The 14,055-nt window shown below is 45.1% G+C and overlaps 1 protein-coding gene across 1 annotated transcript in view; it reads right to left on the minus strand.

The window, feature by feature from the left end:
- Positions 1 to 14,055, minus strand: part of dscaml1 (Down syndrome cell adhesion molecule like 1) — a 462,975-nt gene that overhangs the window by 15,651 nt on the left and 433,269 nt on the right. Inside the window, exons 26-27 of the mRNA XM_078532812.1 lie at positions 7,037 to 7,192; positions 2,229 to 2,259 (exon numbers count right to left, since the gene is read on the minus strand). Of these exons, the coding sequence (XP_078388938.1) occupies positions 2,229 to 2,259; positions 7,037 to 7,192 (187 nt within the window). The remainder of the gene's footprint in view (positions 1 to 2,228; positions 2,260 to 7,036; positions 7,193 to 14,055) is intronic.

The raw sequence follows: 14,055 nt of genomic DNA on the forward strand, positions 1-14,055 counted from the left end.
GTCACTAAAGCAGCCTTCTGTCATCACCCTCTGTCTCCTACAACTAAGCCAATTTTGAATCCACCTTATCAAATTACCCTGTATCCCATGTGCATTTGCCTTCTTTATAAGTCTCCCATGTGGGACCTTGTCAAAGGCTTTGCTGAAATCCAAATAAACTACATCAACTGCACTACCCTCATCTACACACCTGGTCACCTCCTCAAAAAGTGCAATCAAATTTGTTAGGCATGACCTCCCTCTGACAAAGCCATGCTGACTATCCCTGATCAAACCTTGAGCACAGTTGACGTTTCGAGTCCTTGTTCTGTTGAAGGGTCATGAGGACTCGAAACGTCAACTGTGCTCTTCTCCGCCGATGCTGCCAGACCTGCTGAGTTTTTCCAGGTATTTCTGTTTCTGTTTTTGTTTTGGATTTCCAGCATCCGCAGTTCTTTGCTTTTACACCTGGTCAAACCTTGCCTTTCCAAGTGGAGATAGATTCTCTCCTTCAGAATTTTCTCCAATAGTTTCCCTACCACTGATGTGAGACTCACTGGTCTGTAGTTCCCTGGCTTATCTCTTCTTAAATAGCGGAACCACATTAGCTGTTCTCCAGTCCTCTGGCACCTCCCCTGTGGCGGGAGAATAATTTTCTTTAGCAAAAAGGACACAAGACACAGCACACTGTCCTCAAACCCTTATTGAGCCTGAGCTGGGAGGGGAGGCACGGCAAAACACAAAACACAGAGGACAAACAATTCCTGGACACGGTCTAGCAGGTAGCATTAGAAGTGAATCAAAACGGGAAATGCTGATCAACATCTGAAAATAAAAATGAGGTTAATATTCCACATGAAACCCTCTCTGTATCTTCTATGCTTACATCAGCTTTTCAGGACCGATGTTTCTCCAGCGTTTTGGTACCGACAGGGTTATTAACAATTTCTTTCTTCTCACTGTAATCGGAGGTTCTATTTTCCTTGTTCTCTGCTGCAGTGTAAAGCTTGCATAAACCCCAGGCTCGGAGTTCTGGGACTCTGAACTCTCTTACTGACGTTCCCAATACATCAGTGTCACATCTAATGAGAGGCGTTGGTGTTTCTTTTCGTTCTTTTGAACGCAAGATTTCAAAATACTTTTGCGGCAGGAAGCAACGCTGCAGAAAACCGAGGGGATACGGTGGAGGAGGGGCTCCTATTGCTCTTCTGAGGCTTGCTTTGAAGCTGCTGATGAAAAATCAACTGAAAATCAAAGAAAATCCTTCCTCTAAAAGGTTCCATATCATCACAATAGACACCACGAGAAAAATGATTCTTTCCTTTGTATCAGCCTTAGTTCAGTCTTAGCATTCTCGCCTTACAAATTCTCCGCAAAAGATTGAGGGTTCAAGTGCCACCCCAAGCACAAAACCTAAGCTGACACTCCGGTGCTGAGCACTGAGGGAGTGCTGCACAGTTGGAGTTATTCAGATGCGACATTAAACAAGGCCCCTGATCTCTCAGGTGGATTTAAAAGATCCCATGGCATTATCTCAATGACAGTTCACTCTGGCATCTTGTCCAATATTTATTCCTCAACTGACATCACAGAAAAAATTTCCTAGTTGTTATCTGTGTGTACACTGGCTGCCATGCTTCCTACATTAAAACAGTGACTACACTTCAGATGTACTTCACTGGGTGTAAAATACCTCGGGACATCCTCAGTTTATGAAAAATACTACATCAATTTAATTTAATTTTTAAAAAAATCACTTTTTGTGACAGATTTAAATTTTCCATATTTCTGGATATCCCACTATTTGGTTAGAAACCGGTCAGGCGGCAACTCGACAACAACAACTTCTCTTTTACTGTATCCTCACCCAGGAGCGTGTTGGGCGAAACCATCAAACTGGAGGCTGCAAAGATGAGGAAGAGATCGCCCACGATCACAGCCACAGAAAGAAGTTTAATACAAGATGGGAAAGAGGTAGATAGAGACAGAATTGGAAGAAGACAAAGGCTAACCGAGACCCCACCAGGTAGTGGGATAATGAGCCCCTCCCTAGGGTTGTGTACCAGACGCTCAGGGTCTGGGTGTTCTCGAATGTTTTTAAGCATCGCTTCAAACATGTTAGCCGCAGTTGTGGTTTTTTTCATTGCTTCCCAAGTACTCTATGTGTAGACACTCCAGGTGCCGATACTCCAGATGTAGATACTCTCGGTGTTGATACACTACGTGTAGATACTCTTGGTCTATCTTACCTTATCAGCATTTCTGCCAGGCTCTTTGCATCTGAAATATTCCAAAAAAAACGCAATCATTAGGCTCCGAAAAAGAAAGACAAAGAACCAAACTCTTAAATTCCCTCTCTGAATAAAGTGCTGACTTGGCTGTCTTTGAGTTTAATGCAATTTGAAAGGTGCCTAGAAAGAGCACTGATGAAATTTATCATCCGTTATGATTGGCAAGTTTGAGTGACTGATCCGAAAAAAAAAAATACTGTAGAGACCAGGACTGCTACCAGCTGTTCTTCTCTTCACCCAGCACTGTGACATTTAAATGGGTTATAACGCCACAGGAGTCAGCTGCCTTTTAATATCTCTTGCAGCTAACCATACTTAACAAATGAGCATCCCAGATTCAGCCCAGACCCAGAAGGATAGAGACTTGTGAAAGGAGGTTTAAAGTCAGCCGTGTGATCCAAAACTCGAGTCAGGAGAGAGAGAGATGCCATTTAAATATCACATCATTAAATGAGCTGAATGACAGTGATGACTAGTTGAAATGAGAAAAATAGGCAAAAGTGTATTTATTGACATCAGTCAATCAGGAAAGTATGAATTTTCGTGGGTCTGAACTTTTCCACATGGATTACTTTCTTATAAAAGGATTTATTTTGGCTCTTTTTGGGTGGAATTTTTTGAGTCCACATTATTCTAATGTAGATGGTGTAACGTCAGAGAGTAGGTCATTGCAATGAGGTAGATTTTAACCCTGGTGATTGCTGAGAGATCTAATAATTTACCTTGGGGAAATGCAAAGGTGTGTGTAAACATGTAGGCCAATTACCCTGCTTTTTAAAAATTCATTCATAGGGTGTGGGCATCGCTGGCTAGGCCAGCATTTATTGCCCATCCCTAATTGCCCTTGTTCAGAGGCCATTTCAGTGTCAACCCCATTGCTGTGGGCCTGGAGTCCCATGTAGGCCAGGCCAGGTAAGGACAGCAGATTTCCTTCCCTAAAGGACATTAGTGAACCAGATGGGTTTTTCCTGACAATCAGCAATGGTTCTGCGGCCATCATCAGACTTTTCGGCAGGATTTTATGTCCCACAGGGCGGGCGTGTGCCCAAACCAATCGGGCGTAAAATCACACGCGATGACGTCGGGCGAGCATCCTGACTCGCGCGATCTTTTGGTTGGCATGCACACGCGAGAGTCAGCAACGCGCCGATAATTAAGAGGCCTATGAAGGCCCTTAAGCGGGTAATTGATTTGTATTTTTCGCTGCCCGTCCAAGCGTTTGGTTGGCAGGTGGGCAAATTGGCCGGGTGGCCTTTGGATTTTTATATTAAACCTCGTGCACGGGCCGGATGAGGTTTCCTGAAGCAATTAAAAAATAATTTTTAAACATCATTTTAAACATGTCCCTCTTCATGTGACTGAGTCATCTTTGGGGCATGTTTCTCTCATTTTTGAAATGCTTATTTTTTGTGCCCACAATGCCTCATCTCCCGGAGGCAGCTCTGTGCCCTTGGGGAGCTTTCAGTGAGCGCTCCACCCTGCGCATGCGCAGACTTCTGCACTCACGCATCTCCGGCCCCCAACATGGCAGCGCGGGGCTCCTCAGCACGCATTTCACGCTGGCTGGGCTGTTTTGTGGCTGCTCCCATGCCCATCCAGCCACCCCCAGCCGACGACTGGAAAATCCTGCCCTTAATTCCAGATTTTCACGGAATTCAAATTTCACCATCTGCCTGTGGTAGGATTTGAATCCGGGTCCGGGAATACTAGTCCAGTGACCATACCACCATGCCACCGCCTCCCCAGGACTCAAGGAATTCAACCATCCAGGGCAAAGCATCCCACTTGAATGGCAGCCTATCCACCACCTCAAACATTCACTCCCTTCACACAGTGGACGCAGAAACTCACTAAAGCGTCTGTGACAGCGCCTCCCAAACCCGTTACCTATACTGCCCAGAAGGACAAGAGCAGCAGACACATGGGGACACCGCCACCTGTAAATTCCCCTCCAAGTCACCCATCATCCTGATTTGCAACTATACCAGCCATTCCTTCACTTTCGCTGGGTCAAAAACCTGGAACTCCCTCCCTAACAGCGCCACGAGTGTACCTACACCACATGGACTGCAGCGATTCGAGAAGGTGGGCAATTAGGGATGGACGATAAATAATGGTCTTCCCAGCAATGCCCACAACGCATGGATGAATGAAGACAATTTTTAAAATGTTTAATTCTGGTCTTTGTTTTTCATAAATTTTTTTAAAATTAGGGACAAACATGCTGGGGGAATTAAACATTCTGCACTTTGGGAGCCCACCCAGTGCTAGGATCAAGCATTCTGTTCTCAGATAAACCATGTGCTGCCAATAGCAACAGTGCAAGTTTTTCTTTTCCCATAACCTGTGCTGTTTCTGGGTTTAATTTCCTCTGCAACTGTGTTAAGTAGTGCACAGCAAATAGCAGGCTGCTAAAAGGAAACCCATTAGAGTCAACGGGTGTTAAACTGTGAGTAGGGTTGTTCTGTAGAACCAAGGCCAGCAGCAACAGTGAATTGAGGAATGTTTGGTCTCCCAGTAACAGTGGGGCTGAAGAGTAGGGTGAATGGTGAATGGATTGTTGCTGTTTGGTGGCACTTATTGGGCCTGAGTGGGACAAAAAAATATTCAAGTGTTCAAGAGAAGTTGATCTGCCTGACCAACGTCTGATAACTTACGTCTCCGCTGTGGGCGTGGACTCATCAAGGCCTGCGGGTTGCAAAATATTTTACAGCCAGAGCAGATTTTTCATCTCATTAGCATGGCTGCGGGGATAAGGGGGCGGGGTGTGTGAGACTACAGGGCACGTGGATATTTATGAAAATGCCCATCTGCGAAAGGAGTAAAAATGTACAGCTGGCAAACCTTGGGGAGCTCCTAGATTGATTGAAATCAAGCTTGGAGACAGTCTCAAGACTTGGCCCGTTGAGGAGTGTTCAGGGCAGTCTCAGCCTAAACTCCAAGCAAAGGATCGCGGATGAAGAATGTCATTCAGTCTCCCTTAGTTCATCCACCTGGAGAAACCTGCCATCCTCCCATCATAGCTTCCAACTGGCTCTTAAATGACTCCGAGGATTTTGTCTCCACTGTCCAACACAGTCATCCAACACAAATCCGTGGCCATCTGGTCAGGATTGTCCTCCTTTAAGCACCTGTGCTATTATGGCACTCTTTAAAGAGGCCGGACTCCAATGAAATCTCAGCCAGATTTATTCTCTTTGCACTTGGCACGGCCGAGAAAAATAAACAGAAAATAAAGGCGCATCCCATCGGCATTCATAAAACACAAGGTAGTCCGCCAACTCTTAGGGAATAATTAGGTATCTAAGGTGTTTTGTATAAAAATCAAAAACACAGAACCCGCAAAGGTCCATTCCATTAAACGGGCTGCATACAATTTATATTCGGAGCTCTTCAACCTCCTGAGGGAGACAAATCCAAGGAAAATATCCGAGAGAGCTTCTCTTCAAACAGATGTTAGCTCAGCATTCTAATGCTATGTATTTCAGGCAGCTCAAAGTGTTGAAACTCTTTCGAGTTATCAACAGTCACAGATTGCAACTCTTTTCGAGTACAATCACAGTTCTTGGTTTCCGGGAGTGGGACATGAACCCACAACCCTCTGATTCAAAGGCGAGGGTGCTATGAACTGAGAAATAAGAACTAGGAAATTCTCATTAAATCAAGACCAGGTTTTATTTCCTAAATCAGCTCACTTATATATTCGTTGCTTCAATATCTCCTTTACCCAGGAGTTGCTGATTCATCAGCTTTCCCCAGCAGCACCTCAGTACCTCTAGCAGTTAGTCAGACCCCACCTGTGAGACTTGAAAGATAGTGAATCTCAGTCATACCTAATGTCCATACATGTGCTGATTCCAGAGGGGATCCCTGGCTAGGTCAGGGGTGAGATTTTTACCCTGGCTCTAGCAGAAAGCACCAGAGAGCCCCTGCTGCTACTATGGCCAAGACCCCTCTTGGCTCCTGGGGCTCAGTTCCACACCGAATTCGAATCAAATGGGCCATTAGGAGGGATAAAGGATGATTAAGGGGAGACAGTAGCATAGTGGTCATGAAAGCCATTGTAGTCCCAGAGGACCATAGACTGCTCTCTCATTAGGGAGAGATGACTGGTGGTGAGTTTAACCTGAGGGTCACCACACCTCAGGCGAGGTTGAGAAGGCAGGGCCTTCATGGATGACCTCAGCTGGTACAGGAATTGAACCCACACTCTTGACATCTCTCTACATCATAAACCAGCCGTCCAGCCAACTGAGCTAACCAACATACTGGTCATGGTATAGTAGTCATAGTACTGGGCTAGTAATCCAGAGGCCCAGGGGACACAGTTTCAAATTCAATTTATAAATCTGGAATTGGAAGCTAGTCTCAGTGATGGTGACCATGAAACTATCATCGATCGTTGTAAAAACCCAACTGGTTCATTAATGTCCTTTAGGGAAGGAAATCTGCCTTCCTTACCCTGGTCTGGCCTACATGTGAGTTCAGGCCCACAGCAATGTGGTTGACTCTTAACTGCCCTCTGAAATGGCCTAGCAAGTCACTCAAGTGTGCCAAACTGCGACAGGTACCAGATGGAATGCAGCAGTTCAAGAAGGTGGCTGATAATCACCTTCTCAAGGGCAATTAGGGATGGGCAACATTTGCTGGCCTTGCCACAGCCTATGGGAAAATAGTTAAAAAAGGACTTTGCTTTGCAACCACCTCACGATTAATTATTTTGACCTGAGACCACTTGTCAATGTTTCCTGGCCATTCCCGCTCACCTCGCAGTCTCTTTAGACGCTTTTCCTTCCGTTTCTTCCGGATAATAAACAGAAGTGCCACGGCAACCGTTGCCAGGATCACAGGACAGGCAATGGTAAATAACTTCTTCACGTCATCTCCCTCTCCTTGCATCGATTTGATTGGTGGGATAGTACCTGAAGTATCAGAGCATGTAAACAAATCAACACCTCAGATGATAAGAGATACCTGGAAACGAATTCCAAAGGGGTGAGGAGCAGGTCAGGAACTCTAGCGATGATACTGAGATGGTTTACAAGTGCCTTAGGCCTGAAATCAGCCTGCAGAGACATTGAAATTATTTATAACATTCATTTTTTATTTATAGATGACTTAAAATTGAAATGGTTGTTCTCAGTAGACAGACATCGCAAGTCAGTATCCGCGAGGCGCTTGTTTATATTTGTACATGAATTTTGAGGTGAAAAAACATTTAACGCTCCTGTGATGTTTCGTGGGACGCTTTATTATGTTAAAGGTGCTATATAAATGCAAATTATTGTTATTGTTATTGCTAAGGTTAAACAAAAAAGATGACTTGCACTGGCAAAATGACTTTACTCTGAAAAATGTCCCACCAAACAGGTGAAAGAAGATGTGAACCCTCTTCACCCAAAATATCCTGACCAATGGGAGCTTTCAAATTTCAGATCGCTAGAATTTTACAGGCAAAGATATCAATGGGTAAGAAATAATGGTCGGAGAATGAAACTGAAGAGCAGATCAGCTCTGATCAAATTGAGTAGAAGAGGAGACCTAAGTTGCTGGACGGCCTCCTCCTGATCTCAATGTTTCTATGAATGTGTTACTCAGGCAACCTAGAATGCGAAAGAATTGGGGGACTGCCTGAAACCATGATGGGACAGCTCAGCTTTAGTGGTACATTGAAAGGAGGGGAGATAATGACAATAATATAACAAGCAAAATACTACGGATACTGAAATTAAAAACAGAAAATACTGGAAAAACTCAGCCGGTCCGGCAGCATCTGTGGAGAAAGAAAAACAGAGTCGACGTTTCGAGTCCGTATGACCCTTCTTCAGGGATGGGAGTTGGTGTGGTAGAATTCCAGAGACAATTAGAGAGAGCAAAAGTGAAAGGGAATCCCGAAAGCCTGGAATGAAACCAGAAAGACACTGGAAGTAACCCTCAGGTAGATCGCTATCTGAAAGAGTTTGGGGAGAGGGTGGTGCCCCTTCCAAACATTAACCTGTCTTTTCCCTTTCACAGGTGCTGACACTTCTGCCGTGTGTTTCCTGCAGCCACTGGCTTAGTTCCGAAAACAAGGAGATTACTGAAATATTGGCCGGCATTTTACCACCCTGTTGTGTCGGGAACGGGGCCGTAAAATGCGGGAACGCCATTCTAAACTCCAATGACTTCGGCCGGACCGTAAAATCCCACTGGCGTAAAATTCCACCCACTGTTTCGACATCTTTCCGTTTGTTGGGATATCTGAGGCTCAAGTGTCAGCGTATGGACAGCAAAATTCCAAGCACCATGCTCCTCCCCACCCCACCAAACCCTTTATGATGCTCCACTCTACAGAATATCCTGGAAATGTTATGCTTCTGCTCCGCCTCTGACCCACGATCTTACATTTGGTAGATTGATTTATATTTTGCTAACAATTTGCAGCTGGATGCCTGGGCTTTGCTTCCTTTTCACTTTCTTGTGGAAGTTGCTTGCTCTTGCGTCTGCTGTATAAACACTGACCCCCTAATCTCTCACTGGAGGAATACTTTGAAACATGAAAGGAATGAGCTGGTCAGAGGTGACACGTGTCCTGTGTGAATACTTGGCTTTTAAAGAGGAGGAAGTGGTTGTCAAGATGGAGTACTGCGTGGCAGTTTTGGTCCCCTTCCCTTAGGAAGGATATTACTGACATAGTGGAAGAGCAACGAAGGTTCTCCAGACTTGTTCCCGGGATGGCGGGACTGTCCTATGGAGAGAGACTGGGGAAACTGGGTCCATATTCTCTAGAGTTTCGAAGAAGGAGGTGATCTCATTGAAACCGACAAAATACTTAAAGGGATAGAAAGGGTAGATGCAGGTAAGATGTGTCCCCTGGTTGGGGAGTCTATAACCAGGGGACGTAATTTCAAAATAGGGCTGAGATGAGGAGAATTTTTTTTTACTCAGAGGGTTGTGAATCTTTAGAATTCTCTACTCCAGAGGGCCATGGAGGCTCAGTCATTGAGTATGTTTAAAGTAGAGATTGAGAGATTTCTAAATGCCAACGACATAAAGGGATGTGGGGATAGTGTGGGCAAAGGGCATTGAAATGGATGATCGGCTATGATTATATTGAAAGGTGGAGCAGGCTCAATGGGCTGAATGGCCTTCTCCTGCTCCTATGTTCCTAACTAGGAGTATAGATTATGGCTTAGGGCAGGGCTGAAGACAGCAGCCCACTACAGAGGACTGCAGGCAGGGCACGATACAGAGCAAATGCATGCTTAGAGTGGCCACGGAATAGAAACCACACAGGACACACCGCTATCCGCACTAATAATATAGATCCTTTGGGGATGAACTTGTTGTTTGCCAATAGCGAGAAGGCCGCTGCCAAATCATCAGCACAGTTTAAACCCAATTTTATTTTCCATTGAAGTGGATGGATAACAGTATCGCAGTATTAGTATCACAGTATCGTTACAGGGCAGAAGGAGGCCATTCTGCCCATCGAGTCTGCCCTGGTTCTCTGAAAGAGCATTCCACCTAGTCCCACTCCCCTGCCTTATCCCCGTAGCCTTGCATATCCTCTCTTTTCAGGTTGCAATCCAATTCCCTTTTGAATACTTTGATCGAACCTGCTTCCACCACCCTCTCAGGAAGCTTGTTCCCGACTCCAACCATCCTCTGGGTGAAAACATTTTTCCTCGCATCCCTTTTACTCCTTTTGCCAATTATTTTGAATCTGTGCCCTCTAGTTCTTGATGTCCTTGAGTGGAAACAGTTTCTCACAATCTATCCTGTCCGTTCCCTTCAGGATCTTGAATACCTCTATCAAGTCTCCTCTCAGTCTTCTTTTCTCCAAGGAAAACGGTCCCAACCTCTCCAATCTATCCTCATAGCTACAGTTCTTCATCCCAGGAATCATTCTTGTGAATCTCCTCTGTACTGTCTCCAATGCCTTCACACCCTTCTTCAAGAATGGCACACAGAACTAGACGCAGTACTCCAGATGAGTCCCAACTAGTGTCTTATACAAGTTCAACATGACCTCCTTACTCTTGTACTCAATGCCCCTATTAATAAAGCCTAAGATACTATATGCTTTATGAACTGCTTTCTCAACACGCCCTGCCATCTTCAATGACCTATGTTCAGCACCATTCGCAACTCCTCAGATACTGAAGCAGTCCATGTCCAAATGCAGTAAGACCTGGACAATATCCAGATTGTCAATTCGCTACAAACCTGTTTCCCTCGGCTATAACTGCCCCTCCTCCATGTCTTTACCTGCACAGTGAGAGTCTAGGAAGTTGCCACTATCCCAAAATGGAGATTGGACAAAACATAAAGGGGCAAGGAGAGTTCTTGTTACTTTTCCCATGAAATACTGTACACAGTTCACACTCTTTGTTAGGTTAATGTCTCAGATCAAAGTTTTATTTTGTAGAGATATTATTTGGAGGAAGAAACGGGGAGCGATGGTGGGTATTTCCTCAGGGTGGTTACTGCTCAGCTACACTGTAGTCCTTTTAAATACTCATTGTTGCAGAGTAATTTTAATGTTAACTGCGTGTTTTCGCTTTTGTAACAAGTACAATTTGGTCATTAATCATTTACCTCATCCCTTTACCCTCTTCTTCCAGCATGTACAACAGGGAAACAGGCCATTTGGCCCAACTAGTCCATGTCAGTGTTTAAACCCTGCTCAAGCCTCTTCTCTCGCCTCTTCATCTAACCTTATCAGAATAACCTTCTATTGCTTTCTCTCTCGTGTGTTTATCCAGCTTCCCCTTAAAAGATACCTATGCTATTCACCTCAGCCGCTCCTTGTCACAATCACTCTGGGTAAAGAGGTTGCTCCTGATTTCCCATTTGGATTTATTAGTGACTTGTATATTTGAGAGTCTTGACGGGGAAAAGGGCGATTTGCAGTCCGACATGTCTTGAGGCCCTGAAAGCACCAGCAGATGGGTTGACAGCTTCAGTACTGCTGATCACCGAACTAAAGCACAGGGGAAGGATAGCACTCTGTTGGAAACACTTCAAGTCCTATCAACGCGCAAGCTTGCTATTTTCTCCCTCCTTCCATCTCCCACAAGCCTGCAAGATTAATGTGATAATAGTGCCAGGCAGGTAAAGGTCGTTCCCCGCCTGCCCTGTCAGCTTGAAGCATGTCCTTGCCTGGCTGTCCAAGGAGGCCTCCAGTGCTCCCAGGCTGAACAGCAGGAACTAAGCAGCATTTGTTGCTCAAAGCTGGGGGACAGGTGTCACAATAATTGCCTGTTACCTCAAAACAGCATTTACAAGGTCTGACTGCAGGGCTTACTTTGCAGGGGGAACACATGAAAAAGTTCACTCCACATGCTGCAGCAGTTCACACAGAGATAAGGAGGCTGACTGAATTGGAGCCTACTGCTCCTGATCAATGTGTACCCAGTATTCTGGGGTCTGTATATATTGTAGGTTTTGCCTCCTTGAATGCTGGACAAATAATGGGCAGGGAGCAAGGGGCAGTGGGGCTGAGTTCCCCTCCCTTGTGACTGCATCAAGTGCATAACACATCCCATCACTGCTGCCTGGCTACAAGGCCTCAGCAGGCAAGTGGGGGGTCAGGATAATTCGACCTGGATTTCCTGCCTCTGTAAAATATAAACAACAAACGACTTGCCCTTGCACAGGGACTTTAGCATAGCAAAATGTGCCAAGGCGCTTCACAGGAGTGTAATCAGTCAAGGAATTGACACCAAACCAAAGAACAGTTTAGAGGAGTGACCAAAAGCTTAGTCAAATTGGTAACTTTTAAGTTCTTAAAGGAGGTGCGGCAGCTGGAGAGGTTTAGGGAAGGAATTCCATTGCTTAAAACCTAGATGACCGATGGCACGGCCGTCAGTGGTGGGGTGAAGGAAATGGCTTCCGTACTTGCTAGTCTAGATTTGGAGCGCAAGTCCTGAACTCTGCTTGGATTTCGAAACCACCTGACTCAGAGGTCTGTGCACTTTACTGAGCAAGGCAGAGCCACTGAACAATGCCTATTTCAGAAAAACAAGAGAACTGGCCACTTTAAGAATCCATCTTCCAATGCACAAAACCCCTGATGTTTCCTTTGTGCATACAAATTGGGGGTTGGACAAAGACCAAGGTTGGAGGAATGCAGCGTTCTTGGAGGGTTAGAGGGCTGGAAGGCTGTCACCATTAAATCCTCTGGCCAATATTTTTTTTTTTGAAAGCTGTCTGTGCTGATGAAGGAAGAGACAAAGTGGACACCTTATACTTGCTTTCAATCAGCTGAAATTTGTTAATTGAACCTCTAGGTGGAGTAGGAGCTTACGTTAAGGCAATAATGAGTGAAGTAATGTGTATTTTTAATTTCAGCTTCACTTTATCATGAATTACATAGAATCCACTGCGTCAAGAATATGCTATGCGGCTCAATTTGGTATGCCCATGTTTATACTCCAGATGAGACTCTGCCCGCTCTAATTGCCTCTTTTTGCCCCCGCTCCCCCTTGCATGTATCGAGTTTCTCCTTAAATGCGTCAGTACACTCTGCTTCAACCATTGCATGTGGTAGGGTGTTTTATATTCTCGACACTCTCTGTGTAAAGAAATTCTCCTACGTTCTTTATTTGAGCTGTTAATGGCCACCTTGTAACTATGTCCGTTCCTGATCATCTTTTTCCATTAACATTGATAACTGACTTCATTCTGCTCCCGCACTTCTTCTAATCTTGAAAATTTCATTTATCAGGCTTCGCATTTTCCCCTCAGTCAGATTCTTTCCCTTCCTTAACTTGGCGCTCTATGTCTGAGCATAGGCTTTCTACAGACATTTATTATCAATCTACCGACTCCCGCCACTATCTATATAGTACTTCTTCCCATCCCACTTCCTATAAGCCTTTGTTTTTATTCATTCATGGGATGTGGGCATCGTTGTCTAAGCCAGCACTTATTGTCCACCCCTAGTTGCCCTTGAGAAGGTGGTGGTGAGCTGCCTTCCTGAATCGCTGCAGTCCCTGCGGTGTAGGTACACCCACAGTGCTGTTAGGGAGGGAGCTCCAGGAATGTTGACCCAGCGACAGTGAAGGAACGGCGATAAATTTCCAAGTCAGGATGGTGAGCGACTTGGAGGGGAACTTCCAGGTGGCGCTTTTCCCATCTATCTGCTGCCCTTGTCCTTCTAGATGGTCCTTCCATTCCCTTCTCCCAGTTTCTCCATCTGCTGTAATGATGCCATCATGTGGAATGGACAATCAGGAAAATGAACATTGTTAGGCCTCAGAGTTCCTTGTTGCCAATTACTTTTTAATTTCCCAACTTTTTTTTAGCTCTTACTTTCCAGGCGCCGTCTGGAATTCTCTGCACGGCAGAACAGTAAAGGGTCTTGAACTGAGTAAAACCTATGTAACTTATGTAGAATTTATACACGCCCAGCTGATTAGACCATTTCATAGTTATAACCATTAGCCAGGCTATATAATGCTAACTGCTTTGCCAGCCCCAGTTGCAGAACATCAAATGTCTGTCAGAGATGGGACGAGTACAGAGACAATCCTCACTGGCAGATGAGAACAAGTTGTCCTCAATTCGGATCCCCAACACGGACCAATAGGGCCACACGGCCTCAATAGAAGCAATGGAGCAGCTCAGGAATAAAAGTGGGAGAGTGCGGGCCAACATTTATCACAGAATCACTGAATTGTTACAGCACAGGAGGAGGCCATTTGCCCCATTGAGTATGCACCAGCTCTCTGCATGAGCAACTCACCTAATTCCATTCTCAAATTCCATTCTCCCTCCTTCTCCCCATGAGCCTATACAT

This window comes from Cetorhinus maximus, chromosome 2 (assembly GCF_964194155.1).
Source record: "Cetorhinus maximus chromosome 2, sCetMax3.hap1.1, whole genome shotgun sequence".
Lineage (NCBI taxonomy): Eukaryota > Metazoa > Chordata > Chondrichthyes > Lamniformes > Cetorhinidae > Cetorhinus > Cetorhinus maximus.